Below are 17,220 nucleotides of genomic sequence, written 5' to 3'. Positions count from 1 at the left end.
CCTGATATATAGTCTATAGTTTTGTCTTTGAAAATCGCAACGCAGACCAGAGAAAAAGAACAACCTGAAAAGAAAAAAAAAATGCTGACTTTTGGAAAAAATATTTGTAGAACTACATAAATGGAGAGTATCAATTATTATTGTATCGATTATTCTTCGGCCTAAAAGTACGATTTTGCAAATTACTGTGAAAACCCATTCTTACACTATAATTGTACTGCAGGTAAAAGACAAGATTCAAAGAAACAGATGATACCAGAAGGAGAACCAAGTTGTGACTTGCCAGGAGACTGCAACATCTCTTAGTTTCAATCTCATTTCTGTAAGGCCATTGCATATCAAAGCAAACCAACTCTCTCCCAATTCTCCAGTCATGGAAAATCCCCACAAGTGTCCTTTGAGAAGTGTACTTTATAGACCCTATCTGGTATTGATAAAAACAAAAAATTCTGCTTGCCTAATCCAGACTCTATAAAGAGGCCTACGTATATATGGCCTACAGAATTATAATTTATAATTAAGCACTGGATGTCTTCCTTCCTGACAAGACATTTTCTAATTCCTAACCAGTTCTTCCACTACTTCCTACTTTGAACTCCTGAGAGACCTAACTAGCCTTCTCAAATTGCAGACTGGGCATGTGTCCTAGTTTTGAATAATTTAAGAAAGTGAACTTTCCAGTCTTAAATTAGCCTCTGCAATGTTCCTACCCAAAAGTGAGCCAACAGGGTATGCTATCTTTCCTTAGTTAGCACCAGGAAAAATGAAAGAGATTGTACCAGCCAAGATCTAAGGAAGGCACTCGGAATTAAGAGCTCAGCAACATTTGCTGAACTGCTATGGTGTGCACAGTGCTATGCCAAGTGCTGGCTACAACAAGGACAAATGGAACATTCTACTGCACTCACAGGGACACAGATCATAGGACGTATTGTGCACTGCTATAATATGAGCACATGTAATGTAACATAAGTGTAGAAAAAAAGAACATCTTACTACTGAGTAGGGCACAGTAAACACCATTGGAGGAAGTCATAATTGAGTGGAGTGGGACTTCAAAAGCCAATGGAATGGCAGGGATGGCATTCTAAACAGAAGGGGCATACATGCAAAGCTATAAAACATCTTAATGTAAAAGTTTCCCAGGACACAGTTGATGCAAAATCTTTACCCCACCTCAACACTTCCCTCCCTTAATCTACCTAACAGATTTTCAACCTGACTCAGTCCCTTCCAGATAAAATACTCTAAAGTCTCTCTAATATTCTAAGTCTCTCTACAATGGCTGCAAAAAATCATAGGGATGCAAAAAAAATTCTTGCATCTTAAAGTCTTAGTAGAAAAGCCTGAACACTTCCAGAAAAAAAGGGCTGACTGACTTTAATGGTAGCCCCAAAGGTCAAAGAGCTGGACAGGAAGACTGAGAACTTTCTCTTCTGTGCATAGCACCACAAAATGAGACAGTGGCTAGGCCCTATAATGAAGTCACTTGCATAAGGAGGTGACCTTGAACCCATCACCCAACTCAGCAGGGGGTCTAGATGAAGGTAGGAGATTTCAGGCAGCATAACAATTAGCTGGCTGCAGAACTATTTAGTTCCATGTACAATCTACACATAAGTACAAGGTGATTTTCTTTTTAAACCCACTGACTTATTACTCAAGAGCAATAAAAATTTACTGATTCTTTAAAGTTGCTACCTAAAAACTGCTATGTGCCGATATCCTTCTTTAACATTCTCATCCATGCCAGATTTAAAGTTCAGCCTTCCATGGATGCTGGACCACAGTCTCAGGTTAGAAAACTTGTGACAGCTGACTTAATCCTCTTTGAATCCACTCAAGGAAAACTTGAGAACAACTGCTGCTCTCATATTTCAAGAGCTGGACCACCACCACCACCACCCCCACCCCCACCCCCCCACCCCCCCTACCCCCACCCCATCCCCCTGCATCAGGTGATCCATGTAAAGATTTAGGACATAAACCAATAAAGGTACAACACCAAGGACAGTTTTCCAAGGAATGTTTGGACCTTTACATAATCTTTTCTTGTTTTTAAATGCTCATGTTTTCAGTGTTCATTCCCCCAAGGATATAAAAGATCTTTAGAAAAGACACTTTTATCTTTATGAAATTCCAATTGACTTTACTTTTTGTTTTTTTCCAGAAAGCCTTTTGAGAGTTCTGGGTCAATGTACTAACCAAACACTTCATGCAAGTTTAATAAAAAAAAAAAAAAAATCGTAGCTTCAGAAAACAGGAAATGCTGAGGGGAAACAGATTAACAAAACTCTTCAACTAGTCTTCAAAACCATCTCATACAATGTGACTCTTCCCTAAAGCATGCTTGACTATAATTACTTATAAAAAATAAGTTAGTATGGGGGTAGATCCTAAAAGTCAGTATGTGTTTATATAGGAAGTCCTAAGTTCTATCACTAACTGCTATCGTTATAATCAATAATAAATCTGTATACCATGTCCAAATTATCTCCAGTTCTTTATTAAAGACTGTTAACTAAAGCTAGCTTCCATCCTTTACTCCATTAGTAAATGTTTTAGTGCCCTCTGCTGGCCAACTGTTACATCTAATCAACGTCACTCCACCCACTCCACAATACCTCTCAGTGGTCGGATGGTAGTCTCCCCCTTCTCAACTTGGGCACTGCCAGGGAGGAAAGCATAAGAGCTGAACCAGGAGCATTTGCCACAAGAGGAAAGGAATGATCCTGAAGTACTCCCCTGCCACTACTTGTAGGAAACTTCTGTCCTGGCTGACAGATTTGCCAAGCACCATCCTAGGTCAATGCTTCCTGATCAGCATTCACCTCTACTACTAAACCACAGGCCTCATTCCTATACTCAGAGATGCTTCCACAAGCTAAGCCTAAACCACCTTCTTTCCTGTGTGCTTCACCTAGCCAGCTTCATGAGGCATCTGAGAGGACCAGCTTCCCCATCACTTGGGCAAATAGAGGACAGAAAGATTTGGAGAGCATATTTTCCCACATAAACTCATAGATCTCATGCCAATTGATTTCCCTGTCCTTAGGTTGATATTAGCTAGCGTATTTTAGTGAGGGATGGTGACAAGAGAGAATTTCTAATTCTCCACAGTCCCCTGGAGGCTCCCTTAGCAGGAACAAACACAAGCAACCATGAATCCTTCAAGCTCTCATTATCTGAACTGCTTTCTTTCAGAAAGGAAAAAGTAGAGTCAGCATGGTATTTATTATTCAATAACAGGAAGAAAGAGTAAAGAAAAGAAATAGTGGAGAATTTCTTTGCCATAATATCTTCCTAGATCAAGCCACTATTTACAAATAAATGCTTATCAATTTCACATCATTCCTTGAGTACAAAATGTGATTTAGAAAATGTTGTGAAGGGTCTGCTATTGAAGAGCTCACAATTTGATTAGAAAGAACAAACCTGTCAAAGAAAAATAATTAGAAAGTGACAAAGTATCATATCCTTAAGTAAAAATATACACTGGGAATTCTATCAATACACACATACACACAAAGTCCCTCTGTCTGTCTCTCTCTCTCTCTTATCTATGAAAAATGATCATCATAATATTAGAAATGGCTAGGCAGAGGGAGGATCACAAGTTCCAAGCCAGCCTCAACAATTTAGTGAGACCCTAAGCAAGTTAGCAAGACCTGTCACAAAATGAAAAGTAAAAATAAAATATTTTATAAAGCGGGGCTGGGGATGTGCCTCAGTCGTTAAGCATCCCAGGTTCAAAACCCAGTATCAAAAAATACACACACACAAACACACGTAATGGTGTGAGTAATGGTCATCTCTGGTAGAACTTCTGATCATCTATATATCAGTACTACTTGAATTTCCTACAATAAGAACATAGCATCTTAAAAAAGAGAACAGAAAAATATTAACAATTTTTCAAGATTTAAACAGAAGTGTTATGAATATAATATGGTACATAGAGAATGATCTATGAACAGGGTTATATAAAACAAACGAGAAGAAAACATACCAAATTATTCATGAGTGTTATTTCAAGGGGCTGCAATGATTTATGTCATGTGCTTTCTCATTTTCTAGTATTTTTATAATAGAAAAATTGGTCTTCACTTAAAGAAATTCAAATGTTAAAAAATTATTCAGCATCAGCTTTTAAAAAGTCATTAGTATATAAGTGCCTTAAAAATAACCATTTAGTCAGGGTCATACCTGGGATAAGTGCTGTGCTGATGAGGATGTCCACCTCCTTGCACTGCTGGGCAAAGAGCTTCATTTCGGCTTCAATGAACTCTTTGGACATCTCTTTTGCATATCCTCCCTGTCCCTCACCCGATTCCTTCAAGTCCACCTCCAAGGGCTCAGCACCAAGAGACTTGAACTGTTCCAAAGCTGCAGCTCTAAAGTGATTATTGAAGAGAAATCAATAGTTATTTTAGGCTCCTAATCAAGATCTTCACTTACATATATATTTTTAAGAAGTGCAAACTGCTCCATCTGTGTACAATATATTAAAATGAATTCTACTGTCACATATAACTAATTAGAACAAATTGTTTAAAAACTGCCATTTGAAAGGAAAAAAAAAAGCGCAAACTGCCAATTGTCAAAACTTGAGAACTTCTTTGGATGCCTCTGATTGAACTGACTCAATTATATTTTCCTTGAGGCAGATGATACTTTTATGAACATATTTTTTCTCTACTGAAATTCCAGTAATCAGTTATGCTCCTTGTGGCCCCACTATTGATAAAGATGTTATATCTGATCCACATTGAGATTTTACATCATTCATACCACCCAAGTTGTGTTTCTCATTTGTAACTGTTCTGAGCTTATTCTTACTGGGGCTTTTCCCACATAAATGACTCTTTTACATAGGAATATTTTAACAAAATGACTTTCACCTCCAGTCCTCATTAAATTGTGAGAGTAACCTATAAATGGTGGTAAACTGTAAAATGCGAAAAGTCAACATGTTTAAGTTACATAGAAATAAATTCAGTTTGTGAATAAATAAATAATTGTTACCTAACCACTGTATGCTGGTTGAAAAACTGAAACCAACAAAAATTTCAGCTCTGTGGTGGTACCCACCAATATCCATCCCACTACAATAAATCTCAAATCTCCCTAATGACAATAATCACTTGAAGTACATGTTAAAAATTCCTAGGTCCCTTCCCAGAACCACTGAATTATAATATCCCACAGAGAGGCCAGGAGCTATATTTTTAGCAAGAACAGAAGGTCATTCTTGTCATCGGGGAAGTTTGGGAAACCATGGTCTATGCCAATAAATCCCTAGCAACCATCGTGCTCTGAAGTGTGTACATAAAGAGTAGGACATGCAGTCCACACTGAGCAAGACGTTCTCTCTCTGCTAACTTCATTAACAAGGCATGGGCAGCCCCAGAATGCCTCTGCAGGTCAAGCTGCCAGCACAAGTGGAATCAGCCGTATGAGGAAGCCAAAGTTGAGGACAGCAGAGAAGAAAGACAGAAGAGCCTGGTCTTTGATAGCACCAGAAAGCAGGTGACTCTAGTGTGAAAGGGAGTCCTTCCCACAGAATTTCATTAAGGATGGAGAATGCATTGTCTTATGGTTTAAGTCCATTCGAATTGGTATTTTCCATTTGTTACAGCCACACGAATAAAGGTCTTTCAAAAGTTTCTAAATGTCTGCTGATATTAATAAAAATTGAGATGGATTCAAAATTATACATATAATTATATATATGTTGAGTGATATACATTTATTATATGATCCAAATTTCATACAAAAGGTATATATACATAAACTCTAAGAAACTATACCAAAATATCATTAGCAATACATCTGGCCCGTAGTATTATAAAAGGTATTTTAATTCTCTTCTCTAGTTTCTTTGTATTTTTCAGTAATGAACATGTACTGCTTGTACTTATTGTTATGATCATACAGACATTAATATTTACCACGTTTCTGAGTTTAACATCTCTCTCACCTATAACATCCTAAGTATATTCCTTGTGGTCCCACTATGAAAGGAGTACACACTGTATGAGTTTCTTTATATGAAACCCTAAAAAGACAAAGCTGTAGTGATAGAAACATATCAATGGTTGGTTGGAGCCAGGACTAACTGGGAAGGAGCACAAAGGAATGTTTTGGGATGAGAGAAATATTCTGTATCTTAAAGTGGTGGTGGTTTTACAAACGATAACACTCTTCAAAATTCATCAGACCATGTATTTAAAATAGTGTATTTAAAATAGTGTATCTTCTTATATGTACGTTATAGCTTGATAAAGTTGATTTTAAAATGAAAACCTAGAAAAATATAAGTGCTACTTTGGAATCTTTATTGTTATATCTTTGCTCACAAATTAATCTCATCACGTAAGAATACTGTATCAAAATTTCAAGTGTATGTATCTTTGACCCCAAAATTCTATTTCTAAGAATTTATCCAAAGGAAATAATGAGATATCTCCAAACACATATGTTCCTCTAGAGAGAGAGAAAGAGAGAGTGTCCTGGGGGGAGGCTGGGCAGGTGTGGGCCATTAATTAATATGCTTTGTTAATTAAGCTAACAGAGAACTTCTTGCTCAGTGTGGACTGCATGTTCTACTCTTTAGGCACACGCTCCAGAGCATGATGGATACTAGTGATTTACTGGCTTAAACTATGGTTTCCCAAACTTTCCTGATGGCAAGAATAACCTGCTATTCTTGCTAAAAATATAGCTTCTGGCCTCTCTGCAGGAGATTATAATTCAGTGGTTCTGGGAAGGGGCCTGAGAATTTTTGACAAGAAATATATATTTGTTATCTTATAATCTCCATCTATGTCTGTCTATATAATTATATATAATTTTTAATTAAATACATATATAGTATTTAATATAGTAAAAATGTATTTTGGGTGAGCTAATTAAGTAAATCACTATTCTATACAATAGAATTCTATGCAGACATTAAAAATATTTATAGGAAAAGAAAGATCTTCATGCTCTACAATTAAAAGAACCTAACAAAGGGGAGAGAGGGAAAGGGAGGGGACATGGGGGTAGAAACGATGGTAGAATGAGAAGAACATCATTACCCTAAGTACATGTATGATTATACATGATGTGGACTGCACACGTGGTGCAACTCCACATCACATACAATCAGAGAAATGAAAAGTTGTGTTCCATTTCTGTACAATGAATCAAAATGCATTCTGCTATCATGTATAACTAATTAGAACAAATAAATAAATTAAATAGTACCATTAGTAAAAATACATTTTTAATTAATATGTACAAAAAGGAATATATATTAAAATGTTAATATTTATTTCTAGGCAGAATTTTTGCTTCCATTTTTGTGCTTTTTTTATATTTTTCACTATTATTAAGAGGGGAATCTCAGGACTGGGGTTGGGCTCAGTGGTAGAGCGCTCACCTAGCACGTGTGAAGCACTGGGTTCAATCCTCAGCACCACAAAAAAATGAGGTAAAGATATTGTGTGTCCACCTACAACTAAAAAATAAATACTTAAAAAAAAAAAAGAAGAATCTCCAAGTAATTTTCCTTTTTTTTTTGTTTTTTTTTTTTTTTGATGCTGGACATTGAACCCAGGACATAGTGCATGCTAATCACATGTTCTACCAATCTACAGCTCAGTCCAATTGTTTGAAAAAATTCAAACATCACACTCCTTAATGTCATTGGTAAATGAGTTGTCCTTAAGTTTTTAAAATGTTTAACTGAAAATATATATATGATTTAGTCTTCCAACAAAAATTTTCAAACAAGTATGTCTTCCAAACATATTTGGATTTCATATTTATAATATGAAACCAAACCCCCAGTCTCAAAGTAGATTAGATTAATGAGCTATAATTCTTAGATAATGATTATATCACTCCGTTACATCTTTCTTCATTATACACTTGAGTTATATGTATACCAAACTTAATAAATTATAAATAAAAATAGAGCTAAGCAATAGCTTTATTCCAGCTGTCTATTCCATGTATGATCTATAACAATGGCATCAATATACTAAATTCTCAAAGGTTGTCCCAATTCCAAGTTCCAAAACATCTCTAGGTCAAATAGATGCATTTTTACTTTAATATATTGTCCACTACATTAAAATATAAACAACCAGGTTTTTTGTTTTGGTTTTTGGTTTTTTGGGGGGTTTTTTGTACTAGGGATTGAACCCAAGGGGCTGCATCCCCAGTCCCTTTTTCTTTTTGTTTTTTATTTGTCTTTTTGTTTTTTGTTTTGTTTTTAGACAGCATTTCACTAAGTTGCTGAAGCTGGCCTCAAACTTGGGATCCTCCTGCCTTGGCCTTCTGAGTTGCTGGATTACAGGCTTTCACTACCAAACCAGGTAAAAATAAACTTATTTTTAAAAGTTTGAAGGTCTAGAAAAATCTTCATATCAGTAAACATTAAAAATGAAAAACCAGGATGGATAGGATGCTTAACCCTGGCTATCTTTGGTTAGTGACCTGACTACTTTGGAAATGTCTTCTTTTCTCATATCAACTGATTTCTATCAGTACATCACTTCTCTAAACTCAGGTCAGAACCATTGACAATATTCTATGGAAGAATCTTTACTTGGAAAAGTCACATTCTTTCCAACTGAATTTTTTTTATCATTGTATATTCAAGATTGGCAGTTGAGGAGTATAGCTCAAGGGTAAAGCACGTGTTTGGCATGCACAAGTTCCTGGGCTCAATGCCCAGCACGAAAAAATAAATAAGACTGGCAGTGCTATTATGGCTCTACTGCCCTCAGTTGATAATAAATAACCACATTTCAACCTCAAAAAAGCACCAAAATACCTAAATGATAATGATACTCAATAAGTATTTAATAAAGTCCTGAGTTCAATCCCCAGTACCACCTCCCAAAAAAATCCTGTATCTAGTGTCTTCAGTGATGAACAATTTAATCAAACTTCTCTTTAAACACAATCCAGGAAAATACTTCTATGCCAGCGTTAGAGAAATCAACTTTCTCTTTATGCTCAAAGTAGTTACCTTAGCATAAATACTACAATAATAATAATTCAAGTAGTGTTACTCTTTAGATTAAAGCACTTGGAGAGTGTTGCCCAGTCAGTTCTACCTGCTTCCATCCATTTAATGTAGGGTACTCTCCTTACTCTGTCTGTTCACTAAGATGTCTACTATGCCACCCTCTTCATGCTCACAACCAGCTCTGCTCATGCTCTGAGTCTAAAAGCATTGTGAAGAGAAGCAAGACATACTAAAGCAATATGTTGAAAAGCAGAACAGAGATAACTCTAGTTCCTTTGTTAATCCATGCAGAGAAAGAACAGAGTTGTTAGTTTGAAATTCTTTTGTTTATTACTTCTGCTTTACTGAGATTGGACCTGTCTGTCGTTTTTTCCACTAATACATTTTCACTCTAAGCTAACTTTTAAAAAGTGGAGCACTTTCCTCAGTTATCACATGCAAAAATAGAATAGACCATTTTCAAATGGAGAGAGTTTACTGAGCTGTTTCACAATTGCAATTTACAAATTCTAAGGAAAATGTAATAGGCCCTATTTGAAACAAAATGCTTTCAGCTTAACCTCCATCATAAGTAAGGCACTTACCTCGTATCAAATCCTCGAACAATTGCACCCATCGACTTTGCTGCACCTGCAGAAGCAAGCCCAGCAACACCACCACCAACTATCAGAATCTGGAAAAGGAGAGAGAGACACTTATGTTTTCATTAAAGTCCATTATCAATTGATTAAGAAAAATTACTAGCTAACAACTCTTTGTGCCTGGAACACAGCTTTCAATAAGTGGTCATGATAATGACCAGCCCTCCATGCATGGGTTGGGTAGACAGTCTATCCTTTAGCTGAATCAGCACTGTCTTTAAAATTTTAACAAAAGAACAACTGCTAGAATTGACCAATAACCTTGACTAAAAATAGCCTATCAGCATCTCAGTGTAAAAATTATGTAAGCACAATCACCATTACCTGGCTACAGATGAATAGGTTCTTTCTTGCTGTATAAAAACTACTTCTTTTAAAATTCCCAGATGACATTCAAACTACTCTGCTCTCACATTCTAAGGTTTTTTCCTAGTGTTACAAAATATGAAAAACATGTTCCAAAGATGGGCGCAACTTTAGTGAATATCTACCCCATCTATTCTGAGCTCAAAAGCTTCTGAATAGAATAGCTGGTGACCAACCACATAATCCTGAATCATTCTGAATCAACTATACTTGAAATCTGAAGCAGTATCACTAATCTCCCACACCACGGAAGGATCAGAGCCAAGAGAACTAAAGAATTCCTCAGAAACAAGTCTCTCCCGCCTTCACAAAACAAAGCAAGAACAATGTTGTCTCTAGTCTAGAAGGGACGGTCCAAAAAAAAAGTTCTGCTATACATCCTACAAATAGTCCATTGAAGGCAATTCCCTGTTCCTGCTGAAGGGGGAAAAAAAAAAAAACAAGCCACCCACAGAAACAGTCAAGCTTATAAATTCCTACCCACCCATCAAGCTCACAACTGCTTTTGCCTTTTTAAGAATTCTAGGCAGTCAAACTTCCCCAGTGACCTGGGCAGTGTCTCAGAGACCATGTCAATTGATCTTGATGATGGTTTCTCATAGGAAGTGGGAGGAATCTATAGGAAAGGGGATGGAAGGGGACCAGAGGGAACAAGCAGGGCTCTGAGACACCAACCCTGTTCTACACTAAAGTTCCACCACTTATAAATTAATAAACAAACAAACATACACAAATAAATGAAATAAGTAAAAGTCACAGGGCTAGGCCAAGTTATTCTGAAACAAGAAATAATAAGGATACATGATTACAGTTAGGAAGAATGAATTTCCAGAGATTTATGGTACAGCTAGATTGCTACAGTTACTGATAATACACTGTACTCTTGAAAAATACAGAATGTCAAGTGCTCTCACCACAAATACAACTACCTGAAGTAATGTGTGTGTTAATTAGCTAGATTTAACCATTCCACAATGTGTATATACTTTGAAACATGTATATGATAAAGTCACCCATTTGTTCTCTATATAAAAAAATTAACAAAAACCGAAATAGCCAAAGACTGTATAATTTAAAGACAAAACTGCACATGAATAAATCAATATAGATACTACAATAGTAAATTACTCTTGCTCTTTAGTATGGGATGGAGGAAAAGAGACTGAGAGCTTAGGTTGAAATTCTGACTCTCTTACTACCTAGTTGTAGAGGACCTTAGGCAAGCTGCTTGGCATCCACATTACAGCAGTGAAAATTTTGTTGTTATGTTAAGTGATGGAATATAACTAAAGCAGTCATTGCTAACCAGCACAGTGTGGACATACAGTCAGGAAAGGGCAAGGGCAAGAGAACATTATAGTACTGTTCCCGATGTTCAGTCATATATAACCTGTTCCTCCTCTCGGCTTCCCCATCTCAGTAAAGGGTACTAACTAAGCACAACTCCTTGAGACAAACTGGGGAGGTCATCTTGAGTCCTCCCTTTGCACATATTCCTATCTCCAACCCACCAACAAGTACTACCGGGTTTGACTCCCAAAGATCTCCCAGTCCACCCCCTTCTCTACATTTCTGTTACTACCACCTTCCCAGGTACAACCAGTTCCTAAGAGATCTTATCTTCACTGTTCCTTCTGTACCAGCTCCCACCCATAACAGCCAGATAACTCTTTTAAATCCTAAGAGACATTTCTCTCACCTTCAAGAGAACTCCAATTTTGTAACATGACCTATCAGAGAGGCCCTACGTGATCCAACCTAACCTTCCTTTCCCACATCATTGCAGATGGCCCCCACCTTGTTCACCATCCTCCAAGGCCAATGGCCTTCTTTATTCCCTAGAACACACTAAATAAAGTCTTTCTCATAATAGGTCCTCTATATGTGTTGGCCCTTTGCCTAGAATCCTAAGTTTCTTAGAAATCCTGGTTTCTTTCTTTCCATCCTTGAGGTATCAGCTCAAATGTCAGAGGAGCCTCCCCATCTCCCAGCTCAATGGCTCACATGTTTTTGTTACTATCACCTCATCTGGTTCATTTCCTTTATATCTAACACTATCTTGTATATTTTGGGGGGTTGTGTCCTCACTATGAGCCCACTAGAATGTAAGTTTTATGTGGCCAGGATGTTTGTCTTATTCAGTCCATCCCCCAGCTCCTATAACAATACCTGTCATTTCATTAAGACTCAACAACTGATTGATTTCAGTCCTCCCCACAGCTCACGAGTCTGAGGGCAGGAGGATTGCAAGTTCAAAGCCAGCCTCAGCAAAAGTGAGGTGCTAAGGAACTCAGTGATAACCCTGTCTCTAAATAAAATACAAAATAGGGCTGGGGACCCAGTGCTCCTGAATTCAATCCCCAGAACCCAAAAAACAAAAACAAAAACAAAAAAACCTCTATATTTACAAGAAACACAAATAAAATATCATGTAGTCTACCTCCATGAGCCCAGCTAGTGACTAATTCCTAAGTTTCAGAAAACTATTTTTGCCATGTAACCAAATCCTTTAAGCTGCAATTTAAACTCTTGAATAAAGACAATCTCTTTTCCACTTTTTAAAGACTGAATGACTCTCCTGCTTTTAAGCCTCTTGCCTTCTGTTTCACTTTTTAACCCCTTATATTCACAGCTTTCCTATCAACTTCCATATATTTCTAGAAAGATTCTAATCAAAACTGAATTGTGGATTTTGTGCATCAAAGTATTCAGCCAGTTTCAGAACGGCATGAACTTCTGGCCACCTCGAATGCAAGACATTTTCTTACAATCCTAAGGAACGGGTCAAAATGTCCTCATTTTACATATCACATCTGTGCTATTTGCTCGTAGTTTCTCACTAGGTACTATGGCCTCCACTGAAGCACTTGCTGTTTTTTCATGTGGCCTATTCTTCAAAGCAATAAATAGCAAGATTTCACAAAACTGTTATTAGGTGCTTATTGCTTTGGGGCTTTCTTCCCTAGAAAATTTTTTTATTTAACACTCTGGGTTTATACAATGAAGTATTTAAAAGTAGGAAGCACAAGGTAAACCTGTACTTTACAGACAGATATTTAAAGTCCTGTTTCCTATACCTTACCTCAGGATCTATATTGACATTCAGAGAACTTAGAATTGAAGAATCAAAACAAAACCTCCTGAATTGTAATGCATTCTGCTGTCATATATAACAAATTAGAATAAAGAAAAAAAAACTCCTGTCCTTTCATATAGCCTTCCCTGCTTCACATCACTAACTGCTCCTCTCTGCTTCCAACTGGATTCAAAGCTGCAGCACCCTTCCCCTCTGCCAAAAGCCCTGATTACATCACCTCCCATCCTCTGTCCTCGTTACCCAAAAATTGAGGAGTGAGGAAACCAAAGTAATATTTTCTTTGCAAGACGTTGCAATGTTGGGAAACCCAGAATTTGCTGAATAGTACATTGAAGTTTTTTTTTTTTTTTTTTAAAAAAGTCGTGCAAACAGGCCCACAGCCCAAGTTATCCAAAATCCCTTTAAGAGTTCAAGTTAAGGGCTGGGGTTGTGGCTCAGCAGGTGAGCACTCGCCTGGCACGTGTGAGGCACTGGGTTGGATCCTCAGCACCACATAAAAATAAATAAATAAAATACAGGTATTGTGTCCAACCAGAACTTTAAAAAATACATTTAAAAAAAGAGTTCAAGTTAGTAAATCAAAAGTAGTCAAATTTCATTTTCTTAAGCAATCTTAAACGTTCAGAGCTTCGAGATGTCACCCTAAATTTATGAGCACACAGAAGTCATCAGTGACACTAATACACATAAAATTTTTAAAATAATTAAATTTAAGACTATACATACCCTTGCTTCCAATTTGTACTATGAAGAATCATTGAAAGTTGTACCTACCTTAGCTGGAGGAACTTTCCCAGCAGCTGTGATCTGACCAGTGAAAAATCGTCCAAAATGATTTGCAGCTAGGACAACAGCCTTATACCTTTAAAAAGTAAATACATAGATAATCCCATGAAATAAAAGGTCTTTGGCCCATACATTATTGCAGGTTATCAATTTGCCTTGTCAAGAATATGGCTAATACTTAGTATTTACTAAGTGTCAAGAACAGCTCTAAGTGTTGCACATATACTCACTCCTTTAATATTCACAACAAGCTTCTGGATAGGTAGGATCATCACTTTTATTTACGAGAGGAGAATGAGATACACAGAGATGAAAAGACTTGTCCAGGGTCACCCAGCCAGTAAATGTCAGAACCAGTGACCTAATCAGGTAGCCTGGCTCTAAGCCACTTTCTTATCCTTAAGGCTACCTAGCCCCTTCATAAGGAATACCAAAGAAGATTAGTTGAGAAGGAAAAAGTAACAAGGAAAGTCAAGAAAATGACAGCAATGCTTTTCTTTGGATGCTGAGACTCCACATCCTTTATACTTTATTATGCTGTCTAAATTTTCTTCGATTATTATGTAGTACTTAACAATACAGGGGGGAAACTTTCAAATAAAAGAATTAGATTAACCATATGCTGTACATAATAAGATTCCAACTCTTGATCTCTAACGATTGAAAGCATGAAACTCTCAGATAAACTAACCTCAGTTTATGTTCTAGACCTACCACTGATTAGCTTTATAATCTTGAGAAAATGTAATTCTTGGATTCTTCATCTATAAAATGGAGACAAAAAAAGCATCTATCTCTGAGAGCTGTTGTTAGGACTAGATGAGATAATGCAGGCAAAGTGCTTAGCATACTGCCTGTCACATAGTAAACACGCAATAAACATTTAAGTGTTTCAGCTAAAGAAACAAGCTGTGAAATAAAAACTAACAGTGTGCACCATCCTTACTCTACTAGGAGAACTTGGACATACTACACTGACCTCCATTTTATATATTTTTATACTCAAAGGGCACGTATAGGGCTGGAGTTGTGGCTCAGTGATAGAGCACTTGCCTGGCATAGGTGAGGCCCTGAGTTCAATCCTCAGCATCACATATAAATAAGTAAAAGACCCAATGACAACTAAAATAAAAATTTTTTTAAAGTATACAACATTTTTTTTAAAGGCACTTATACATTCTTGCTCAGTAATATTCTCTGTCTCATTAATAAAACAACCACTTAACGTTAAGACCCAACTTCTAACTGGCAACAAAACCTCTCCCTGATCATATTTTGTACTTGATGTAACAATGCAAAAATGTCACTACTAATGTTGGTTAATCATACTGGAACAGGAAACAGTATTTTAGAGATTATCTGTTAGTCTTCTGAATTCAAATGATAGAACTTTTCAAAACTTTTCAAAGAGCAAATATGATAACTATACAAAGATCACTGTAAGAAACTACTTTGGGAATTATGTTTTAAAATATGCAGTTGCTATGCTGAAAAATTACACAAATGAGAGATTATACAAAAAATACACAAGAAAAGTGTTAATAATAGAAAAAATGGGTATTTTTACAAAAGCTCAGAAATAATAGTTGAACTAGAAGCAACTCATCTTCACCATGATGTGGCTGGTGTCTATGTTAGATAATGATTTATTCCACACCATGTGGTTATGTATACCAGGTAATTCATTTCACAGCATGACCTTTGCATATGTCAGCTCAGGACATCACATAAGTGAGTCTTCAAACTGTGTCCCATGGATCCACAAAGGTTCAAACTTCAGACAAACTGGGACCACAGTGGGTGAGATGGAGATAGGCATGGTTCTGAGTACTCCTCCCATCCTATATTGCCTCATAATATTTCTTTTGCTCAAAAGATTCTGACTATACTCTACCTCACCCACAGCAGGCAGGATTACTCCAGTATAGTCATATTCTTCCAAGCAAAATGGATCTTAGAATTCTTCTCTACATAGCAATCAGGCAAAAAACAGGGAATGAAATACTGCTGGCAGGCAACTGAAGCGTATTACTATCGTGGCCTTGAAAATAAGATGACATGGCTCTCAGTCATCAGTATGGGTTTTGACTCCAGATGAAACTTCATTTAAAACAGACATTTTCCGTACTCATTAAATATTTTATGAATTCACCTAAGCAAAACGTCATTAAGATGGTCTATCTGTTAATATGTATATACAAATAGAGCATTCCTAATCGCTGAAATCCAAAGTGTTCCAAAATCCAGACACCACAAGTGGAAAATTTCAAACCTGACATCATGTGACAGGAGAAATCAAAATTCATGTTCACAACACATAGCTCATTCAGCTTCCCCAGAGAAAAAAAAGACCTTCCCAGACTCTTCAGTTGTAATGTATAAACTTTGTTTCATGCAAAAAAAATTATTTAAAATATTTTATAAACTACCTTCATTTTCCCATATCAAACTGCCAATATGTAACCACTTTTGACCACTTTTGACAAATTACAAAAACAGCAATTTGAAACTAGTATATACGTGTATACATACACAAAATTTGTAATCCTCATACAAATAATCTGACAGTTATTTCCTTTGGTAGATAAAAATACTACTTCTCTTCCATCCAGGAAGACTAAAAAGGAGTGTGTGTTAGTGTTCACTTTTAATCTGATCACAATGAAACAATAAGTCATAAAAATAATTTAAGTGTAGTCTCAGAAGACCACAATTTCCAACAATTACTGCAAAGGACATCACTAGAAGACAGAAGAGCTACAGGGTGGATGTCTGTGTATCACTATTGTGCTTTTATTTAATTGAAATGGAAACGAATAAACCTACCCTGCAATGTTGGCCATAGAGCTTAGTGCATCATATCCCTGAGCAATTGTGACTCTTGGAACTTGGTCCATTGCCAAAACTGTAGTTTTTCTTTTGGAAAGTTTATTTAGCAAGTCTGGATTTTGGGCTGGGTAAATAAAACTAATCAGTGTTCCCGATGTCTTTAAAAGGTCAGCTTCATGAACACCTAATGTTGGATTAACCATGGGGGCTCGTACCTGAAAAGAAAGTCAAATCACAGATTAAAATATGAATATTGGACTGGCGATGTAGCTCAGTGGTAAGAGTATAGGCCTAGCATGTGCAGAGCTCTGGATATAATCCCAGCATGGCAAAGAAAATACAGACATAAAAATCTTTATCATATTTTTAAACAAACAATTCAAAAAATATGCAATGACTGAAATAATAATCTAGAAGTTATTCTTTCATTAAGAAGTATCTGCCCAAATTCATAAGAAAAGTAAGGCACACAAAGA

At 36.6% G+C, this 17,220-nt stretch overlaps 1 protein-coding gene across 3 annotated transcripts in view; it reads right to left on the bottom strand.

Moving 5' to 3' along the window:
• Positions 1-17,220, bottom strand: part of Nnt (nicotinamide nucleotide transhydrogenase) — a 98,986-nt gene that overhangs the window by 69,430 nt on the left and 12,336 nt on the right. For all 3 annotated transcript variants that reach the window (XM_026393624.2, XM_026393623.2, XM_026393622.2), the window contains exons 4-7: positions 16,742-16,959; positions 13,904-13,991; positions 9,610-9,698; positions 4,207-4,394 (exon numbers count right to left, since the gene is read on the bottom strand). In XM_026393624.2, the coding sequence (XP_026249409.2) occupies positions 4,207-4,394; positions 9,610-9,698; positions 13,904-13,991; positions 16,742-16,959 (583 nt within the window). The remainder of the gene's footprint in view (positions 1-4,206; positions 4,395-9,609; positions 9,699-13,903; positions 13,992-16,741; positions 16,960-17,220) is intronic.

Source organism: Urocitellus parryii, chromosome 1, assembly GCF_045843805.1.
Source record: "Urocitellus parryii isolate mUroPar1 chromosome 1, mUroPar1.hap1, whole genome shotgun sequence".
In the NCBI taxonomy this organism is placed as follows: Eukaryota; Metazoa; Chordata; class Mammalia; order Rodentia; family Sciuridae; genus Urocitellus; species Urocitellus parryii.
Note: the sequence above shows the minus strand (reverse complement) of the source record. Positions and strands in the feature narration are given on the sequence as shown.